General features: G+C 41.8%; 1 protein-coding gene across 7 annotated transcripts in view; it reads left to right on the plus strand.

Moving 5' to 3' along the window:
• LOC107311550 (SAM and SH3 domain-containing protein 1) overlaps nt 1-22756 on the plus strand; it is a 482619-nt gene that overhangs the window by 287663 nt on the left and 172200 nt on the right. For 2 of the 7 annotated variants that reach the window (XM_085541467.1, XM_085541468.1), the window contains exon 1: nt 13035-13261. The exons of the other annotated variants lie outside the window; for them this stretch is intronic. In XM_085541467.1, the coding sequence (XP_085397593.1) occupies nt 13217-13261 (45 nt within the window). In that variant the 5' untranslated portion in view covers nt 13035-13216. Of the gene's footprint in view, nt 1-13034; nt 13262-22756 lie in introns of those variants that run through there. 7 annotated transcript variants of the gene reach the window in all.

Here is a 22756-nt window from a genome sequence, read left to right on the forward strand (position 1 = left end):
TTCTGTAAACAAGGGCAGCACAGGTCCTTGCTTTAGGGCAGCAGCTTGACTTGCTGCAGGTCTGTTTCCACATGTGAGCAGTGTTATTGGAAGTGCCTTGAAGTACCACAAGTAGGGGGTACAAAATACCTCGTAAGATCTGAAGCGCACTGAGAAAACTCTTGAAGGAGAAATCAGTTCCAGTGTTTCCAGCGACCGTGCTGTACAGTGTCTCGGGCAAAGAAATACAGCAACTTTGTTCCTGTAAATGCTGAAAACTAAAATGGTTTCTAAAACTGTCATAATTACTGAGCCTTTAGTTATATCTCAGTAAAAGGGATTTCTTTCTTTAATAAAGAAATCATTTATTTTTATTGCGAATGGAGAGTTTCCAAAGCTGATATATGCTAGGGCTAAGTTAATGGCAGTTTTTGGTAGGGCAGACAAGGTTACAAGCATGAGTGGAGAGAGCAGAGACGTGGGCTGTCTAGAGAGTATCTGTTGGTATGTTTGAAGATGTTTCAGCACAGGGAATTCAGTTACAAACCATAAACTGGAATTTGCTGCTGCTATTTGTCTTTACTCTAGACAGTAAATCTTATAACCAGTTCATATTTGTGATGCAAAGAAATCACAGAGAAAAAAATAATCCTGATGCACTCATTAAGAGGCATAACTGTGAATTGGCACATCTGCAGAAGAACACAGCCCAACAGCTGGAGCTGTACATTTCTCATGTTTTAAGCCCATCCTGACTATTTCCGCACTGCTTCACTGCAGTAAACGTTACCTTAGAGCACATGTTTGGAGGAGACTAGACTGGGAGCAGTCTTAATACGTGACACTCCCGTTATTTTAAATTGAAGAATCTACTGAAATACAAAATGCAGTGACAGAAGAATAATAAGGCAAAGTTATTCTTCCATTCCAAACACTTTCTAATTTGGAGCCTGTGTAAACTCTACTTAATGTCTAATAGAGATGTTGCTAAATCCAGCCTACAGATAATGAAGAATACAGAGAACAGTTGGACTTACAACTACAATTGGTTATGTGAGTAAAATTGGATAGCATTGAAGCACTGTCGAAGACAATTGATAGCAAAATTTGTGATGACTTTGATGAGGACAGAGAGGAGTCAGGGTTTCCCTCTCCATATTAAGTTTGTGGAGGGACTTCTAGCATCACTGAGATGGGCTGGAAATTCTGCTTCAACTTTTGTCAAATTTCTGTGAATTTTTCTCTGAAACACATTTATGCATTTGTGAGTTCTTCACCCTAACCCTAAAATTCAGCGCACTGACAAGTGCATGCTGTGTGGTCTGGCTACAGGGGATGAATGGTAACTGAATGAAGGCAACACAGAAAGTGTCTGCATATTGGGAGAATTAGGGGAAAACTCTCGTTTCCAACTGCAAATGATATAAAAGCATCACAAATCATACAAACAGTGTGATGAAAAGGTGAACCTCAGAAGAACAAAACCAAAATGTTATCTTTGTCTGCCACTTTAGCCTTACTGTCCATACTTGTCTGATCAGTGAGGAGCGGAAGCTTCTCTCTGATTCTCCATGACAATTATCATTGCTTTCTGAGGTGTTTGGGTATTTTTGCTCTTTGTTAAAGCTTCAAGGTCTCATAGAGATGTCAATCCTTCCTCATTAACAAAGCTTTGCAAGTAGTGCACATTAACTCTAGGCTCAACAATCCTGATTTATAGACTTTGGAGCTGTATATGAAAATGATGAACAGCTCCCAGCTGGCAGGCTGCGTGGCTGCTTACCAGAGTCTGTTGGGCTGCTCCCTTGCTGGGTTTCTTCCAGTTGCTGTAGTCACCCCTTGCTAAACATGCTAATAAGTATCTGTTGCCTATTCTTCTGCAGAGGGCATCGTGGCAGCAGCAACTGCTTGCAGGTTTTCAGCTTATTTACTTTTTTATGGCAACACTTTCCTCACTTCAAAGGGGTGAGAGGTCTTAGTTGCAGCCCTTCTGCTCCCTCTGTGCACTGCTCTGGCCCCACAAACACATGGATTCTCTGTTCACATTGCTGCAGCATCTTCCATTTTCAATCCAAAACCAATGGAAGGGTCTTTAAATGCAATAGTTAGTTTGCATTTCTCCGTGTCATGAAAACTGTGTTAATTGGTGAACCTCTGTGACAAGCTGGAGAACATCTGACCTTGGGAAAGTAAATATTAAGTGAACATTTAGCATGACCAGTGTAGACCATGAAAAATGACTTTCCATCTTAGGAAGATGATACTCACTTGTCATTGCTCTTTATCCAGAACTCTCAGCTCCTTCTAATTTTGCCAAAGGTTTTTTTTTTGGGGGGGGGGGCTTCTTTTTTTTCATTCTAAGAAGAAATGTCAGAGAGTTGAGATATTTAACGCTTTTGTCTGAAATTGTAACGATGAGAAGAAATGTGAAGGCTTTTAGACGTGTATTTTTTGTAACTGGAGTGATGCAATGAAATGAGTGGAATTTCTGTAGCATAAATCACTGTTTGACCCAAACTCTGAGTACTTCTGCAGCTCTTGATAATTTTGTGTCAGGCCCTTGTAATTTTCTCAGCATACAGCATTTGTGGTCAGTGCTGCCATTCCTTCAGCTTAGCCCTACTGACACTCATTTCCACTGTTTTCTAAAGGCTCTTGTAGGACTGAGTGGTGGCAGGCTTTTCTTCAGCTGTGAAACAGGAAAAAATGGCCCCGTAATTCCTTTCACCATACTGTCAACACACCATAACTAGTTTCTAGAGAAAGCAAATATTCACGTGTGTTTTCATACCACAAAACCCATCATTTCAAACCTGCTGGAATAGTGCTGGCAAACCCTAATCTCACAGAATCACAGAATTATAGGGGTTGGAAGGGACCTCCAGAGATCATTGAGTCCAACCCCCCTGCCAAAGCAGGTTCCCTATACCAGATCGCACAGGTAGGCGTCCATCTCAGCTTGAACAAATAGGTATGACAGTTTTTTCTTCCATGAATGAAATATCTCTGATACTTGGTAGAAGTCAAGTTTTGCACGTATTGATGTGTTTGAATTTCAGTTGAGAGCTGCTCTGTAGAAAACTTAATACTTTCCCTTCACTCAGCCTGTAGTAGTTATTCAGGGTTGGTTGACAGCTGGTTGCAACTATATTGTTAAGTGAATTTTTTACATCTGAACGGGGTTAGATGGGATGTGATCTGATAGGATTAGATCAGATTTGGTTTTTGATCCTTCCAATGTGTTCAATATCGAAAGTTCAATTTCTGAGGCAAGCTCAGCACTGCTTGAGTGTTGCTGACCAGGGAGGTGCCAAAACCCAGGCGATGGGGCATGCATTTTGTGCCTGGCTTTGAGAGCAGTAGGAACAGGTGGGAATGTTGCGAGGTCACCTGGCTGGGACCTTGTAAGAAGATTGTGGCGCTCACTGTTGCCCTTGACTCTGCTTCGGACCAGTGCCAGACTGGAATAAAACAAGTCAGGGGTGTGTTGCATTGAACACAGTGTTAAAATGCTGCGTGCATGCTCCTTGTTCCTACTGTGTTGGTTTGCTGTTTGTTTGGGGGGGAGTTGGTCAATATCTTTAGTTTCTGTAGTATATGGGGAATATTTCTTTTTGTGTCTTTCATTTATCCTTTTATTTCTTAAATAATATCAGTATTCTAAGAGTTACATAAGACTTATTACAGAAGTCAGACATTTGGAAGTTAGGGTATTCTGAGACAAAAAACCAGGAACCAGAAAGTCCCAAGCTGCAGGTGATATGGGTGAACTCACAGTGCACACTCACAGATTGTGCAAAGATGCAGAGACATCAGGGATGGCTTTCTACTGGACACCAGACAGAATTAGCTCTCACAGTGCTTATCTAAAGGGAAAAATTGCCTGTGTAATTAAACTGCTCTAGTTAGACAGGTACAGCTCCTTGTACAGTCACTGCTGGCAGAAGGAGTGCCCGGGCAGGGAGCTCATACCAGTGTAAGCATGGAAACGTGCTGCCATTCAGCACAGTGAGGCCGTTTGCCAGCTGCCATGTGCCAGGTGTCTGCCAGCAGTGCTCGGAGTGAAAAAGATGTTCAGCTGTGCACACATGTTCAGGCAGGGCACACATTCCCATTGAAACCTTGAAAATTAACGTTTTCAGTTATTTCCAGTCATTTTCCTGTGTTTTTAAGTTTCAGTTGCCTTTGAAAATCTCCTGTCACAGCTTTCTCTCTCATCTCAGTCTGACTAAAAGATGATTTTAGTTGGTGATATTCAACAGGCTTCTGCTATTTGATTTTTGCAGGGGGTCAGCATCCTGGCTATGCTGCAGTTCCCAGTAGATGGGGGCTAGAAAGCTACTCCCACCAGGCTGCCCTCCTGCAGCAAACCCAGCTTGCCTGGCCTCTTCTTCCCCCACTGGGCCCAGAGCCTTAAATGCCCAAAGCAGGTGTGCTTTCATCCTAATGCACTAAAAAGCATCTTTCTGAAAGGGCATAAATCCCCTTGAAAACCCATGTGACCTGTGGTTATTATAACCTGAACAGATTATTGGTTTTAAAGCTGGAAGGTTTTTGACGCTTCTCAGGTTGTTTGTGTTGTCTTATGAAGGTTGGGCCAGAGAAAGGGGAACCTCGTTGATACAGAAATGTTCTAGAAAGGGAGGGCGAGGAATCTGAGATAAAACTAGGTTACTCTTATTTCTTCATCATCCACATGCAACCTCCCATGCTTAGCCCTATCTGAACCGGAATTGCTGCCTTGGTGAGTGGTTTTTGCAGGGTTCCTGAATTGCTGAATATTTGGTTTGTTCACCAGCTTGCAAAATTTCCTATTACTTGTGTTACACACATCTCCGTGTGGAGGAAAGCACATTTCCAATGTGGGAACCCTGTTACACAATTGTTAAAAGCATCTGTTTGAATCCTTCCATTCAGTCTTTACCTCATTTAAAATGGGACAGTTCAGACTGTGATTTTAGCACAAGGATATATAATGAGGGTAATCAAACCTCTTTATATGGCCAAAAATTTGTGTCATAAAGAACTGCAAAAAAAAAAAGGCTTCCGAATGCAACACTGAAAGTTAGATAGCAGTTTATTTCTATAGTGTAATCCCAGTTGTTTCACTGTCCTAAAATAGGCTTCTAAACAGTTCTTCTTAGGCTTTGTCTGTGCATTTTCACAGGTTTCAGATCTTGCTTGCTTGGTCTCAGTGTTGGGCTCCAGTGCAGCAATGGGGACATTCCGTTCAAAACTTGCTTTGGTAAATTAGAAATACAAATAATTATGAAACAAAAGCTATTTCTACTGCCCTGTCAGCTATAAATGATGCTCTACAGCCCTCGGCACGCCGGGCAGGCGGGACTGCCACCTAGCGGGCTCTTTGGGAATGAAAGGAATGGGGGAAAACCCTACAAAGCGTCCCAAAGTGCTTCGGGCTGTGACTGGGGATTTAGCCATGAATGGTCCGGGAAGGGAAGGGTCTGGGGGACTCCACAACTGCAGGGGTGTCCCAGGGTGAAAGGGAGGAATCGACATTGCCACATGCCGTGGTTTGTTGTAAGAAGGAAAGCACTGCAGGTAGAATACTCTGTGTCTGCTGAAGTCCATGCCAAGCAACTCTGCCTCCATAACCCAAGATAAACATAGGGCCGCCTCACTTCAGCAGATCAAAGAAGAAAGTATACTTTGCATATGTATAAGATCAAAACTTGATGTTAAGGTGCTGATATTCTCTCCTGACCTGACAATCATCATTTTAGTTGAACTTTTCCCCCCAAAATGTTCACGATAAAGGTGATAATGTGCCTTAAATAATTTAGCCATTCAAACTGTTCTTTCCAGTTACCTGCCATATTTTCTCTGAAATGAAATTATGCCTTTGTCTTTTTCTGAGGCTTTAGTTTAAAAATACAGGTTTATTTACCACTTGCAGACCATAAGGTTGTTAGTATTTGTACTGTATTTTGGTATTGACCATTGCCGTGTCAGTAGTCTCCTTACAACACAGAAGAGTTGTGTGCTTTCCCGCTGTGCCACACTACCTCACTGAAAGCAATAGAACGAAGCATATTGGAAGGGAGAGAAAATGTGGGGTGCATAGGATATGGTGCGTAGAAGCAGATGAGGAAAATGAATCCATTGTGTTTTATGATAGAGATCTGTGACTGTGAACAAAATGATAAAGGATTCCTTTGGTGTCGTCACATCTCTGAGATCCCAAGCGTTTTAAAACATGATTTTCTTCATTAAAACTGAGTTTCTCCTAAATAACATAATTCCAAGAGCTGAATCTTTAAAAAAGAAAGCTAGTGAATATCTTCAGTTACGAAAAATAATTAACTGAACATTTTGGTTTTGGACTGTTTTGGGGGGGGTCATTTTTAGATATCAAAATATTTAGAGCACAGAGAGGGTGGTGATATGGGATAACTAGTATAGCTTCACCATGGGCAAGTCCTGCCTGACCAACCTAGTGGTCTTCTGTGATGGTGTAACTGCGTCAGTGGACAAGGGAAGAGCCACTCATGTCATCTATCTGAACTTTGACACAGTCCTCCATAACATTCTTCTCTCAAGAGTGGAAAAGTGAATATGATGAGTAGACTGTTCAGCACAAGAAACTAGTTTCAAGATCTGGAGTACTGCATCCAGATGCAGAGTCCTCAGCACAGGGGAGATGTGGACCTGATAAAGTACATCCAGAGGAAGGCCACAAAAATGATCCTAGGGATGGAACACCTCCCCTACGAGGACAGGCTGAGAGAGCCAGGGTTGTTCAATCCGGAGAAGGCCACAGGGAGACCTGATAGCATCCTTTCAGTATCTGAAGGGGGGCTGTAAGAAAGAAGGAGTCTGTGGTGATAGAAGAAGGGGAAATGGTTTCAAATTAAATAAGGAGAGATTTAGACTGGATATAAGGAAAATGTATTTTCTAGTAAGGGTGGTGAAGCACTGGATCAGGTTGCTCAGAGATGCGGTGGATGCGCCATCCCTGGAGACACTCAAGGTCAGGCTGGATGGGGCTCTGGGCAGTATGACTAAGCTGTAGGTGTTCCTGTTCACTGCAGGGGAGTTGGACCAGGTGACTTTTAAAGGTCCCTTCCAACTCAAACAATTCTGTGCTTCTATGATCTATAAATAGCTTCTGTAGATAATTAGGAATGAGACAGACGTGTCTGTCCATACTGATAAATATTGTTCTATTAAAACCAGATCCTTGGAAAAGGAATGGGAATACAACCACTGTAACTTTCACTATGAATCAGGCTGGGAGCATGCTAACTTCTAACCTTGAACATTTTTTTTTCTATCTATCAAACCCTGACTTATTCATCATATAGCATTGTCAAGGAGTTTGATGAATATCTTCCAGATTATTTATGAATTCTATATAACTCTGGCTCACTTTCAACGGGTAATCTATGCTGCAACCTAGCTTGTGTTATATGGGCTGCTGTGTCAGGTTGTACACAAGCTGTCTGCCTTAGGTGCATGAGAAACTGAAGTTAAAAAATCTCTGTTTGCAAGTCTACATGAGAGAGAGGAAAAGAGATAAACCTGCTGCTTACGGGGGGACTTTATATTTACCTGTGTTAGTGTCCACAGAGTATGTGCATATGAATAGATGTCTTGAGTTTGATGGAGAGAAGCACCATCTGCTGCCTTTAAGTCCCACCCCATTGGATCACAGATTGATCCACTGAAATGCCTTCGGTGTCTTTTTCTTGCAGTAGTTCTTAATGTTTCTCACATCTTCTGAAGGAGTTGATCTTGTTGAATCAGCTTCAGTTCAGCAGTGAAAGGACATCTGCTGCTGCATAGTTTCATTCTTAGCTGAGTTTTCCACTAAAGGATCTATTTTAAAAACAAGCCAACAAAAAACAACTTGGAAGTCTTTATTTCAGCATCCTATGTCAAGAAGCAGCGTTGTTCCTGCAGGGAGGATGAATATGGAAAAACAAAAGCACAGTTATAAAACTAAACAAAACCTTTTCCTGCTCTTCCTGCTATACATCCATTTTCGCAGGAATGTCCAGAAATGTGACAAAGTTTATACTTGGAAATGCTGAAGACCTTTGTGCTTTTACCCTGAGAGTGGAGGCTGACCTCTGCTTCAGATTCCCAAACCTGTGATCTTTACTTTCCTTACTAAGTATCCTGGCTCCTCTGAAGTCTCCATGCCCTTGCTTTGTTATCCGTGAATGAAATGGGGACTAAAGCAAATGCAGTAAAAATGTAATGAAGTTTTTCCTAGCCAGTCTTTGACCTAATCCTTGTAAATCTCGGTAGTATAACAATCAAGGACAGCTGATGAAATTTAAGGTTCTCTTATGACAACAGTGCCCAGATTTACTGATCTCTATATTGTTTGCATTTGGAATGACTGGTTGAGATGAGTTAAAGGCCTTTCTGCCTCATTTCCTCTTTATTTATCTGATCCTTTCTGTTGTATTCTCATGTACAGCTCTGTAATAAGCAGGAGAAATAATTCCTCTCATACTTCAGACTTTATAGTCAGAAATGTTACCATTTCATATAATAATTTGCAGCTATAAAACCAAATGTAGTATTAGAGGGTTGATCATTTAGTATTCAGAGCTGTAGGATTTTATGATGAAAACTTGCCCAAAGAGTTTTTTGGAGTATCAAAAGGAGATCATTTGCACAGACAGCAGTGGGGTTTTGTAACAGAGCTGTATTTGATCACTTACCTTTGTTGCAGACAGTCCATGCTAACTACTTGCAAGGATCTTTTACCACAGTATATACTGAGCATATAGTAATTTTTAATATTCAAGGGCTAGAACCACTATTGCTGCTTATGCCTGTACTACACATCTAGCTCCCCTCTCTCTCATATTTTAACTTGATGAGTCTGATCCAGATTCCATTGGCATTAATGAAGAACATTCATTGACTTCAATAATCTCCGAATTGCATCTAGCACCAACCGCATTAGCATAATCAAGTGAGAAGGAATTGTTATGGATGCATTATTTAGCGCTGATCAGGGAGGTAATGTGAGCTCCAGTGTCAGCCAGTATTAGATGCTATTTTCATAAGGGCTTGATTTATCAAATTGCTATTGCAGGCTATGAATCTTCTGGCTGTGCTTTCACTTCTTTGCATGCAGTATTCTGTATTTATGCTACAGGTCCCCTAAAGAATACATTCGAAGGGTTCTACCATTTCATAGAATTTCCAACTCTGTAATTTTGTCTTCTGCAAACTAACGTTTCTTACAAACCAGAGTGCAGCAAGTGACGGGATGTGCCTCACATTCCTGCCTGCATCCTGCACTGGTGCAGTTAAGGCTTAGACCTGATAGCACCCATCCGTGCATGAAGTGGGAGAGAGGGAAGATGCCAAGTTTCTGATGCTGTTAATTGGAGTTGGGCTCCTGGTACTCAGTGCTCCTCAGCTGATGGAGACCATGAGAACAAAGACCAAACTACCAATGACACATCCCAGTGTAACTTTGTCCAGCAGGAGGTGTGATCAGCTGTCAGAACACAGGCATTGGCAAGGAGCAGCCAGAATGCACCTATGGCAAAGCCCTCATTTCTTGCATTCAGTAGCAGTGTGGGGTGTTACCTTGTCCAGGAGAGGCTCTGGCCATGCCCAGGTAGTTAGGGAAGGTTTAGTTTAGTTAGGAAAGATTTGCCATATGCAATAGTCACCATCACTGGAGATCTTAAAGAAAAGAATCAATGTGGCAGTGAGGGATGTGGTTAGTTGTATGGTGGTGACGGGTTAATGGTTGGACTGGGTCATCTTAGTGGTCTTTTCCGACTTTTATGAGTCTGTGATTCTGTTTTCTTTTTTAAATCACTACTCAGCTTGACTTGTTCTGGAAATGTTTGCAGCAACAGCTGTCAGCAGTTTAAAAACCAGACTTGAAGTGAGCAATGTCAGCAGCCACAGTAGTGTGGAGACAGGAGACAGGAACACAGAATCTCATTCACTGAATTCTCTGTTAGCAAAGTCCAAAATGATTAACTGTCATATCAGCTGAAGCACAGACTTGTGTCAGCAGTTCAGGTATCTTTACTTTAGATCCTAGCCTCCAGGTTGATAGACCTCTGTGCCAGCTAAAGTTCATCTGCAATCTTGTTTCATGTTGGAAAAGCCAAGTAAAAGAGAAGTGAAATCATATTCTGCCTTGTCAGGTGGGAATGAAGATGCTAGAGAATGAACTGCTTTAAATTCTTGGGCTGAGAAACCTGTGCTTGTTGCATTCGGTGCAGTGGCATCATGGTGGGCTGTCCTGGTCATTTGGGATAAGGGGAGTCTGCTGTGGGACCCTGGTGAGCACAGGAGGGCCCCAGCCACAGTGAGCTGCTGGCCTTCTGTAGGTGAATGGGTGGCATAAGTGTTGCACTGCAGCAATGAGGTCTGCTTCAGAGATAGGGCATTAAAAACAGAATCTGCTATCATTGTCATGGGAGCCAAACCTCAGAGTCTTTCTCACAAATAAAAGCAGGTGAAGTATGCTGACAGGTTGAGGAATAATATCTACAAGAAATTATTTACAATCACGTGATTTAAACACGTAGCTATTTACATAGAACTGAAATTAGAATGTGAAGGCTGTACTTTCTGCCAGGTACAGGTAAAGGCCTAGAGCTAGATGATGGACATGTGAAAATGTTGAAGCCATGTTTTCCAAGGGGATCGATATAAAAGAACTTCAGGAAGGGTACATAAAGGTGATTTACTTTTCACCTTTTTCTGGCTTACTGCAGAAAAATGTAATTGAACTTCAACTGGTCTCTGAATTATTTGGCCTTCTCTTAAGGTAGCAGAGAGAGATCTTTGATAGATGTTTATTATGATCCTGATGGAAGATATTGTGCTGTGCAGCATCAGAATCAAGGGAGGAGGGGGGGAAAAAGAAAAAGGCAGACTTTTTTTAAAGAGGGGTTTAGTGCATGCCATTTCACCTCTGTGGTTTCCCTTGCCAGCTCTATCAGCAGAGCATAAGCTGCCATCACTCACCCTTTGCTCTTCTTTTTCACCCTCACCTCCTGGGATAAATACAAAACCAGGAACTCAGTCACTTAGCATTCTTGCCATCAGTTTTCTGCATGGTATTTCTAACTACTGAAACTCTCCGATTTTTGAAAGAGCTGATATAAGGCAAGGCCAATGTGGCGAGATGCTGCTTTCCTCTGCAGATTTGATTGAAAATCAATCTGTGGGATTCAAATTCTGTTTCAGATTCAGATGCTCCTCAGTGTAAATGACTAAGTAAAATAAAGTAACGTTATTGTAGTAGAGAACAGGTCTACAAAATTCTTGAGAGCTCAGAGTGGAGCTGAGCCACAGGACACATTTCCATCCTGTTGGGCAAAATGTATGGCATTCAAAACAACAGACAGAGCATTGGAGACATCCTGGTTGTAACTGGAAAGCCCCGAGGGTTCAGGATCCCTTTCAGCAGGACAAAGATGTCTGTGTCTCACCAAATGCCAGGAGAATTACAGTCATCTGCCAACTTGCAGGATTCACAGAACAGAGCAGGAAAGCCATACGTGCTGATAAGGAACAGTTTGCTAGCTTTTGCAAATCAAAGGGCTTGAAAAGCACTAATAATAGATTTATTGCTGCACAACATCCTTTCTGGTTATTTATTTCTGGACAGATACAGGATGATCAGGCATCCTGTTTTATTCCGTTTTGTTTGCATGCGGAGAACGCAGAAGCGATTAACCGGGAGTTAAGTGCTGATTAAAGCCGCGTTTAAATTTATCCTGTTTTGCTCGGGGGGTGGCCACAGACTCGGGCAACCTGAAGTCAGATCAGTGGGTGTTTTTGTCATCATTCTATAGGTGTTGATCGGCGCGTTAAACGACATCTCTAAGCCCACAGTGTGCGAGCGCTCCATCCCATCTTGGGTGTCCCGGTGGGGACACGGAGGGAGGCGAGCGGACGGGATGGGACGGGACGGGGCCGCCAGTGCCGCCCGCCCGCCGGCAGAGGGGGCCCGGGCTCCCACCGCCCGCCGGAGAGAGACCTCAGCGCCTCAGGAAAGCCTTCCCTTAACAAAGGAAAAGGGCTGTTGACCCTCTCGAGGATGTAATGCTCACATAGAGGTCTGCCGGAGCATTTGTCGGGGTGATATTGTCAGTCTGAGACTTGCCTTTGAGCCTTCGTAAGCTTCACCCTGGAAGGCAATTTGCTGAAAGCTTTCAAGTTAGGTAGATGGAATAAGCGATGATTTTTGCTATCCCAGCTGGCAGGTGTGCAACAGCATAATTGCTGTTCCCACTCCCCACACCTCCCCAAACTTTTACTTGCTGCAGAGAGCTGCACCCAAGCCCCTCACACACAGGAAGGTTCAAACAGGAGGTCTGCATATATACATAGGAAAACAGTTGAAGTATTTGGCTGATCTCTGGGTTGCGTGATCCCCACTTCTAGAAAAGAAAAGAAAAGAAAAGAAAAGAAAAGAAAAGAAAAGAAAAGAAAAGAAAAGAAAAGAAAAGAAAAGAAAAGAAAAGAAAAGAAAAGAAAAGAAAAGAAAAGAAAAGAAAAGAAAAGAAAAGAAAAGAAAAGGAGAAAAGAAAAGAAAAGCACTGTGAATTCTCTTTTGTTGTTTCTTATTATTGTTTTGTTTTTAAACTGATTTCAGTGGGTTTAAGTAGGTTTTTGTACCCTCTTCCTATCACTGTGGTTTTGGTATGTTAATCAGTAAAGCATTGTGGCAGAGTAGATATTTTTGACACGTTGCATAGGACGATCTCGATGATACTTGTGTGCACAACAAGCATCAATCTGCACTTATGTTCCACACGTATAATGTAACCTCATACACCTCAGGGACTTGCACTTCAGAGACTTCTAAAGGCAAGACTCTGGCTGGAAGCTGTCTTTCTTTTGGCTGCACATAGCACCCAGTAAAAGACTGCATTTGGCACGTCATTTCTGAGGTGTGGCAGAGTTATAGATGGTAATGCGAGTTGAAGTTTCACAAATGAATATGTTGGAGACATGTATGAATTCTTGAGTTCCTTCATTATATGTTGTGCAAGCATTCAGTTGGCTGAGGCATACTTCACTTTTGAATCATAAGGAAAATGCCACTGCCCAGCTTGCTCGCAAACTCGTCTGCTTAGCAGCTTCGTTGCATCAGCAAAAACAACAGTGTGTGTTTAGAGTGCTCTGTGGAGCACAATGTTTGCTTTTCTCCGTTCAGTAATTTAAATGATCGGAGCGATCCTCCTGAGAAGGAAGCAGTAATTTCATTGTTATGGATCAATTTGCACGTGAAACTGAGTTTTGGAATAAAGTGATGGTGAGTAAGCCATGTGAGTGGGGAGCGGGGGCTTATTTTCCTTCTGACTTTTATTCAGCAGTTTCTGCAAACTAAGATGGAAGAGGCTTTGGTGTTCTGACTGCGGGGCTACATGGTTTTCATTAAGGGGAAAACAGGACGTGCTGATTAAAGGAAGGGTGAGATAGCGGCAGGCACACTCGCTGTCATGTTCCATGAGAAATCAGAGTGTGAATTCTGTGTTAATATCGAGATCCATGTCTGATTCACAGCCAGTTGTTACAACTTCTTCCGAAAGGGAAACGTGTCAGCTGATTGAATAGATGCATTTTGTTGGAGCAGCTGCTTTTAACAGAAGACTGACTTAGCTTCTCAAATCATTTGCAGTGCTGCTACATATAAGTTGTTTGGGGTGCTTTTTTTCTTTAGAGAAAAAGGGAAAATGAAAATAAATTCCGATTTTACTTCCCACGAGACAAAAAGTTTCCCAATGACACGTGGTGATGATCGGCTTTCTGGAATCTGCATTCTCTGTATGAACTGTGTTCTGTGTGTTCCATTAGTAGCCATTTTCTTTTGTTTCTTTTTGTTTCTTTTTTTTTTTTTTTTTTTTTTTTTGCCATCACAATACAAATAATACTTCAGTTATCGAATTATTAAATTCATCTAAAGCGAGTAATGCTTTTTTTTCTTGTTTTTTTTTTTTTTTTAATAAAAAAATAGTATAAATCAAGTTCATAGTCTGTACCCATAGGCATAAAAAGCCCAGACAAATACTCTGTGCTTTAAGTATAGGGAGGTAACTAGATGCATAGCTGCAGGTTAGGACAAGAAAACTTTATTGTGCTTTCTCTTGTTGCTGATGGTAATCAGGACATTCATATTAGCCAGATGAAAAGAAAAAATCAGCTGGAGGTTTTTTAAAGTAATGTAAGGAACACATTTTTCTGAGGGAGAAAGGCAGCCTGATCTAGTTGGTGAAGCATATAATCAGTGTGTCTGGCTTATCTCCTCGGGCTCTGCCACGGGCACACATACATGAGCTTCAGGAAGCCACTGTACAGGCAGTGTGACTACACTTTCTTACAAAGTAAATTGTACCTCATTCATGCAGTCAGGTACCCTATGCATGGCTTTTTTCCCCCATATTCTTAATATTTTTGTTAGGGCACCTATGACTCTTACCCACCAGTGTATTTAGTGTTTGATGACATCGCTCCAACCAGCAGCAGCTATTTCTTCCATGGGCAGCATGGCTGTTGGGAGAGAGTAATTAATTAAAAATATGTTTCCAATCTTCTCTTTTTTTCTTTTTCTTTTCTTTTTTTCTTTTTTTTTTTTCCCCCTTTTTTTAACTAAATTAAGCTTTTTGGGTAACTGAGAAAGATACATGACTACATAAACAAGTTATGTTTTAGAAAAGTATGAGTGGTGCAAATCTTTGCCCATGCTTCAGTTCATGTTTACAAGCCGTGCAGTAATTCATTGCACTGTCTTGTATAAATGATTTGTTCAGAAGTCATCAGCTTCTGACAACAGTTTTGCAAGTAAAAGTGAAATCTTGTTGAACCTCTAGGCCATAGTCCTGCAAAATAGTCATAAGCCAGGATTTTTGTTGGTAAAGACTGTGGTTGCCTAAACATATACACTGAGCACATTCCCATGTGGGGAAGTTGCCTTCTTTCCAGAGAAGTTGTGACTGCCCCATCCCTGGAGGTGTTCAAAGCTGGGTTGGATGGGACTGTCAACACTCTCTAGCAAAAGCAGAGCCCTGTGCACATGGATCAGCTTTACCAACTCTTCATGAAGAAGATACAATGAAAGTTTTTGTCTGCTGGATTTCCAGTCTCTTGAAATGACTCGCTTAAGTAAACTTCCTGTAGGTCCTGGTTGGGCATGTGCCATGACTCCCAGCGAGTCGTCGTGAATGTGGGAGGTCTCCAGAGCCCTTCTGCAGGATGTCCATCTGGTGGGCTCCCTGTCATGCCCACCCGCTGAATCATTTCATCTGCTCTGCAGCTATCATCAACTTAACCACCTAGAGAAGGGAAGGTTCTTAGTATAAATGGAATTGTTGGGGTCTAAAGTCAGTGTTGATGTAGCGTTTGAAATACAATGAGAGGAGAGCTCTACATGCTCAATAGTTGTCAGGTCATGATTCAGTGAGTTTAGTTCTGTCTTACCGTAAGAACAGGATGTGTGCAGTTGTGTGCTGTTGGCCAGTCCAGAGTCACTCTGCTAAGATTCTTGGGGGTGTAGCTCAAAATCTTGGCTCTGCAAAACTCTAAGTTAGCCATGGGGGTTGCCAGCTTCACCATGAAGTGGAAGGGATCAGGCTTTCCTTAAAATGAAAAGTTAATCTAAAAGGTGCTTGAGATAACAAAAACACTAGTAGGTTTTAAATATGAATGTGAGATACACAGTAAGAATCTTGATTCGAAGAGAAAGTAACCTTTCATTTGAACTCAGCAGGCTTTCTGCCGTCTCAAATGCAGTTGGTCTTCATCTTCTCCACATTCCAGGTTCTCAAAACACTGATCACAGTCAGCTCCTCTTGCCAAGCAGAGGTCCCCAGCATTTTTGAGAGGCCTGCTCTTGTCTACGTGCAATACATCAACATCCAAAATGGTTTACCCATTGCTGACTGCATGGAAAGTTCAAATCCACAAGCATGCAGGAACTGCTGATCCATTTGCATGTTATGCTGTGGTCCTAATGTATTTTATGAGATGGCAGGCAGCAGAACATACTGAAATGCATTCTATTTGCAGTTATTATAGAAAAATATCTTTTTTCCCCTTCCATATAATTCTCACTCCCATTTAACTATCTTGATTTGTATTTTGCATTTCTTTTTCACTCTGTCAAACTGAAACCATTGCTACTTCACGCTTGCATTAGTTTTCTGTTAAATTATCCAAATTCTGAAAATCCAAATTGAATATTTACAGGTAAGCTGCTCATCTGGAATCTGGTAACTTCCCTATCAGGTTGAAGGCTACCCGCTTCCTCAGAGAAAAGACGTATATATCAATGTGTTTATGCTTTGTAATAATATTTGTCTAAGTGAGAAAGTGTGAAGTCTTTTTCTTGTGCCATATGGCTTATGACTATTTACAATCCAAACAATAACAGCTGCTGCTGTGTAAGAGAAGTCTTTTTTTCTGAGCTGGAGATGCACTGAGTAGTGAATGACAAAGTATATGTCCACAGATGTATACCACATATTCCAATTTACCCCTCGATGTTCTGTTTATTACTCTTCTTGGAGACTGTTGCATCTTTTTCATTCTATTTTTTTTTTTTTTTTAACATGCTTAGGTAGCAAGGAGAGCATTGACAGCTTGATTTCTTTATTTTTTTTTCACGTTTTATTTTTTTACTTTCATGTGCTCATAGAGAATCTGTATTAGATGACCGCTATCCACATGGGAGAGAAGGATATTCTGGTTGGTGCCCAGCAAGACAAAAACGTGAATCATTCCCTTAAAGAAAATCAGTTAACTCTTCTAATCAATAAATGAGAAGTTTCTAGTTGGAATGACAGGTAGTCTTTAGACCTTTAAAACACAGGTCATGTGATGCTGCCAGCGTGCTTATCCTTTAATTCCACAGTACATATACCTTTTGCATTTCCCTGCCAACATCAGCCATCTGGGGCTCCTCTCAGTTGCCATTTGGAACCTCTTTTTTGGGGGGGGTTGTTTTTCTGCTGGGCATTTTGCATCTTGATGAATTTCTGAGTTGTTGTATCAGGCTTTGTAATAGGTGACTTACTGCTGTCAGTCATTCCTGTCAACAGCGAGAGAACAAGGTCAGGATACTATAGGGTTGGTCTACATACCCGGTCCTTTAGCTACAGAATTCTGATTGGAAATGGCATTGAAACCTTTGCCATTTCTATGCTTGTCAGCAGGTCTCTGGAGCCATGGTTCTCGTCTGTCTGCACTGAGTTGTTCCTTTACCTGCCCTTTCCCAAAGGGTCAGACGATTGATGCACCATATTTATTATTACTTATCTCTTGAAGGCTTATTCCGGGGAGGATGAAATGTTCAAGGGGGATATTTCTCAGTCATATTCTTGCTGTTGCACAGCTATCTAACAATACCCATTAGCAAAATAGAACTGTAGGTTTCCTGCAGTGGATGCTTTATCTCCCTTGAAGCTTTGCTGGTAAATAAAACCCACTGGACTTCATCCTACTTAATAGTGCCTTGAAATGGTGGGGGTGAATACAAGCATTCATGCTATCTAACAGTGTTCATTGTTACAGTGAAGCTTTCTCATTTAAATGCCTTAAAATTAAGCTAGATTAATTGCCTGACAGCATATAATGACTTCTATCATTTCACATTGTGTTTTCTAAAATGTATCTGTAAGTACTCCTGCGTCACTGGGGATTTTTCATGTCGGGGTTACAGATACCATAGAAACAAAAGGACTGAAAGGAACCTTCTGGTGGTAGCTGTGCTGGAGTCCCAAACCTCACTGCTTCAGTGGTTGCAAACAACCCTTTAATTTGGATGCCTTTCTGGTCATCTTACACAGAGATGTTTTTGACTTAAATAGTTTTCTTCCCTCTACTTGGTGCAGGCAGCTCTCCATCTGTGAGTACAGTTCACCACATAGTAAAGTGAGCAGCTTCTGCTCATTTCCCCATGTATGATGGATGCTCTGTTGTCACAATAGTGCTGGCCCTTAGAGTTGCTTTTCCATGTCTGTGCAGTGACTGGTGGGGTTCTGAGGAAGGAATCTCCCTTCTGTCCCACAGAACTGAACCCTTGTGACTGCTGCAGTGGGCTGTAGGGCTCATCACATGTGGCAGCCAGGTCAGCATATAAATAAACTGGGGCTCTGGATAAATGAAGGTCAAATCTCTTTATTGCAGAGCAGAAGCAATGCTACTTATAGTTAATGAAAAATCTCCCTTATAATCTGCAGGCTGTGATATGGCACCGGGTAGCTGTGATTCCATAATTCATGTGCTGAGTCAACTCCTTTCAGTGCAAATGAAGGAGTTACTGGGGAACATGCTCCTGAGTGTGAATTTCATCTCATCTGCCAGAGATAGATGGAATTATCAGAAATATTTGTATGGGAAGCCATAAGCGCAGCCTTCATCTACATCAGGGCTAAAGGAAAGAGCTTCTAGCAAATACCTAACTGAAAAACTGTGATAGGCACTGTCTCCTACCCCATCTCTGCTTCACTAGAATAGACAAATTGCTTCGGCTTTCCTGGATCAATGCAGCTTTGCCTGGGTTATACTTGGAGCTGCATGAAGAGAAATCAGCACAAAAAATGTCAACAAAAATGGCAGCTGGGAAAATTGGTCTGTATAAACTAAGCCTACATTTTCTCGTGGCCTTTGCCTGCCAAAGCTATTCTGTGAGCAGTAACAATGGATTGCATAAACAAATTTAAGGGATTGATGGAATTTGATTTCATGCTTTGTTCTTTTTAGCTGTCTGCTATGTTAAGCGGAGAATCCATTTCAGTACCCACTATGCAAAGTTCTAGAAACAGCTGGGATTATTTACTGCAAGGCTGCTGCCTAGGGATAGCTGGGCTTGTTGGCAGCTCTGTGTTAGAGCAATCAGTGTCAAGGAATCTCCTCGTGAATAAAATTGCTTTGCTGACCTGTGACATGATGTGGTGCCATTAATACCAGATGTTGAAGCCTCTGCTCCTCCTCCAGTTCTGCTCTTGGTTCACACCACAGTGAGATTTGTTATTGAAAGATGTCCCTACTCCCTGAGCAGGGAGGCGATGAGCTTCACATGTAAGGAAAAGCCGCTGTATTGGCTTAGCTGAGGGAACATCCAGAAGAACTGTTTTGTAGCACTGACTCCATAAAAACAGAAGAAGTAAGTAGCGTAACTGGCCAAATGTGAAGATTAAATTTACACTCATTCCTTTCTGCTGCCCCCTGGCTTTGGAAATAAATCATAGGCTGTCTATGCTTGTGATCAGTTATGTGAGCTGGGGAAATCGAGTTGCTGGTGCACAGTCAGCATTACTTGCTAAAATCACTTTGCTTTGGGACTTTGTAAGTGCCTGCATTTTGTCTTGGAACCAACAAGCTTGAATCTAAGACAGTAATCTCCCTCAAATTACATACACTTCCTTTAGCTTAGCAAGTTAGAGCAAGCAGGGCAGCATCCCAGTAGGACTGTGAGGAAGATATAGAAAGAGTGTAAGAAACCTTTACTTTCATGTGAATCCTAGTGAAGTCTCTCCAGGATGTTAGGCTCAGTGGTTTCCCCGCAGAGTCTTGCCAGGACCCAAGTCAGAGACCTGAATGTGTTTATGGAATGATCTTGCGACAGCAAGTCCATTAACAGGCAGCTCCAGCAGTGATTGTGCATACAGGTTTCTACCTGGCGTGCCAGAGAAGATTGAGCAAGAAATGAGGTAAGAAGGATCCATCCTACTGCAAAGTAAGGAGGAAGGTCCTGCTCCTTCTGCCACCTATCTATCTGTTAGGGATCTTTTTTTTCACAGAGTTTTCACAGACTGATAGCATGACAGCTCATTTTGCTGGAAAATGCAGCATAGGGGTGCAAAGAGAGAGCAGGAGCAGAATCTTACAAAAGAGCTTTTTAAAGTATAAATTCTGTGTCTTGCTTCTTTCCCCTTCAGAAGTACTCTGTTTCTTTGCTCAGCTGAAGGGCAGGGATGCCAGCAGCAGGGAAAGCTGAGCAAAAGAATCAGGGCTTCAAGCTCCTTGGGGAAGTTTCAGGCCCCATTGTAATGAAAGAAGTCATTTGGGGATGCTCCCCCTGGTGCGGCTGTCACTTGGTGTCCAAGGAGCACTGAGCAGTCAGTCAATGCCCCAGGCAGAGCTCTGGCAGGGCTGGAGTTCTGCACAGGCCGCAGGGTTTGCAAGACTTGAGGCATTTGCATGACTCACCTTATAGCAGGCTATTTTAGGTTTTAGATGTGCTCGACCTATCAGCCTGGACTAAATCCTGCAACATTAATTGCACTTCAGAGAACCTTTGATTTCATTATTTCTGCAATTCTGTTCCTTTTGCTGTCAGTTTTATCTGAAAAAAACAAATTCCCATTCCTGACTTCCCACTGTCAGAGAATGAACTTATCTTCACGAGTACCTTCAATGAACTGATGGCGCAGATCCCCTGTGAAAAACCTACGGCTGTTACAAGAATGTCTAACATATACCCCTGAAATCCATTTTTGCCCCTTGATTTAATAGTCTTCTAAGCCATCAGTTCGAAATGGGATGCTGCCTATGTTTTATTTCTCGGGTTCAGTAGTTGGTGATAAATTAATCTCAAGAGAGAAAGTAACTGAAGATGATGAATAGAAGAAGAATGTTCATTATTAGCTCAGACAGCAAATGAATCCCTTTTCAGAAATTCAGGAAGTTGATAATAGTGGATTTTTTTTATAGATGATTACCCTCATGACAAATCTATCGCTTTGCCTCCTCAGACAAGTACGATATGTTTTGTCTCTTTTTCCTCTCGACACGGGAATTCATTTCATAATGTCACCCTGTTGGAAAATGTGTATATTTCTGGTAATTACTGGCAAATTACACTGTTCTTAATTTCCATATAACAGGGTGGCTGTGATTAAAAAGTTAGACATTGACGTGCATAAAGGTACTGAGATAAGTCATTTGGTTTCTCCTGGCTGCAGCAGACATTTCTCTGTAAGATGACACAATACAATTTGTGTATGCTTTTTTTATTTATATTTTTTTTAAGCACTGTTTAGCAGCAATCCCTTTATGAAGCAGAGCTGTAATCCCTCACAGACACTGAATTACTTTACCTTCCCAGGGAAGGCACTGTTCACCTCATGTAAATTTTTACCTGATTGGGGATAACTCTGTGTTTCTTTTAACAATGCCACTCAGTGCAAAAGAGAAAGAACTGATTTCTTATCCAGTTCCTGATATATAAGCCCTGCTTTCAGGAATGCAGAGGTGAAATTCTCTGTGTGAGCACCTGTGCCCCTACAGTAATGTGCTACATTCAAAACTTGTGCAAAAAACAAGATGACATGCTGTCTTCCTTATCTGCAAATCAATATATTATCTCTGCTTTCTTAGACATATGCTGTCTTTGGGCTTCATTTAATATTTCTTCATTCATTGTTCTCCTACAAACTCAAAGTCAAGATGAAGGATGACTGATGGCCTGTCCTGATTCTCTTTGCTGTAGGCTTAATGAGTGAAGTCACAACATTTATTAAATCTTGCCCAGCTCTTTATAGCACCTCAGCTGTGTTGAACATGTCATATCTGGCCATCATTAGGTGTGGCAGGCATCTTTATTTAGAGGTGACAACATGCTTAGCTAAAATATTTGCCAAAGGAAAGAAGTGAGGCAAAGTTAAGGGTGAGAGATCCCTTTAGAAATGGAAAGAGAAGCCCAAACTGTGGTCTCTGAGGAGTCCTTCCAAAAAGCACTGCGAGAGAAGTATTCAATGAATTGGGAAAATCAGGGCTGATTATCCTCCTATCAGGACACTCCTATCAGTGTCCTGAAATAAGGCAAGGTTTGCTTTAATGGGTAGACCAGTAGAGCATAGATCCACCCCATGCCTCTGCTCCTGTGAGATGGATGGCAGATTGCTTTGGGTTGTTGGAAGGGTTTTGCCATGTGCCACAGACAAGAAAAGGATCTTTTTAATGTGGTTCCTGTGAAGCACGGGAGCAAGGAAAGCTGTCAGAGTGGAGGTGATGGAGTCACTTAGAGATCCCTTCCAGGGGAAGACCCTCCATCCATTCCTCATCTGGCAGTGGTAGGCGACAGCAGTAGGAGCAGGTAGCTCTATGTGAGTAAGACAGATGCGTGGCAATTGTTTAAAGTATTTCTCTGTCTGTGGCAAGGCCCTTCTTTTCAGAGTTACCTGACTTAAGCATAGTCTTTGTCTGATCTCTCTCATCTATGATTCTATGATCTAGCGTCCGAGGCAATTGGGTCCTACCAAAGGCTGCCTAAAATTTCTGCTGTTTAAGAGGAGCCCTCCTTTATCTTTCTGAAGCATCTATTCACCAGCTAATTTCAAGGCACTGCTGGAAATATTGTGGCTTTTCTTTCCTTTTTTTTTCCCTGTGCCTTTCAATTTCTTATCACTTTCTTCTTGTTGTTAGTAGCCTTTTAGATATAACCACTTTTTTATTCTCTTAGAGCAAAAATAGTGCCTCAGATTCCTGTATTGCAACATATGTTAGAAATCATAGAATCACTCAGGTTAGAAAAGACCTTAAAGGTCATCAAGTCCAACCACTATCTATCCGTACTGCCCTAACTCTAACAACACTCTGCTAAATCATTTTCCTGAGCACCACAGCCAAACAGGTTTTGGATGCAGGGATGGTGACTCAACCACTTTTCTGGGGAGTACTTCTCCAAAAAAAATAGATATCTCCTAGTTCTGCTATAGTCCGTGTAAAGATTTGGCCTGCTTTCTTTCACTGAACAGAAAAAGATAAAGAAGAAAATGGATTTTAGAGAACATGAAATAGTTAACCTTGA

Source organism: Coturnix japonica, chromosome 3 (genome assembly GCF_054131305.1).
Source record: "Coturnix japonica strain WE chromosome 3, WE-NBRP24, whole genome shotgun sequence".
Classification (NCBI taxonomy): domain Eukaryota; kingdom Metazoa; phylum Chordata; class Aves; order Galliformes; family Phasianidae; genus Coturnix; species Coturnix japonica.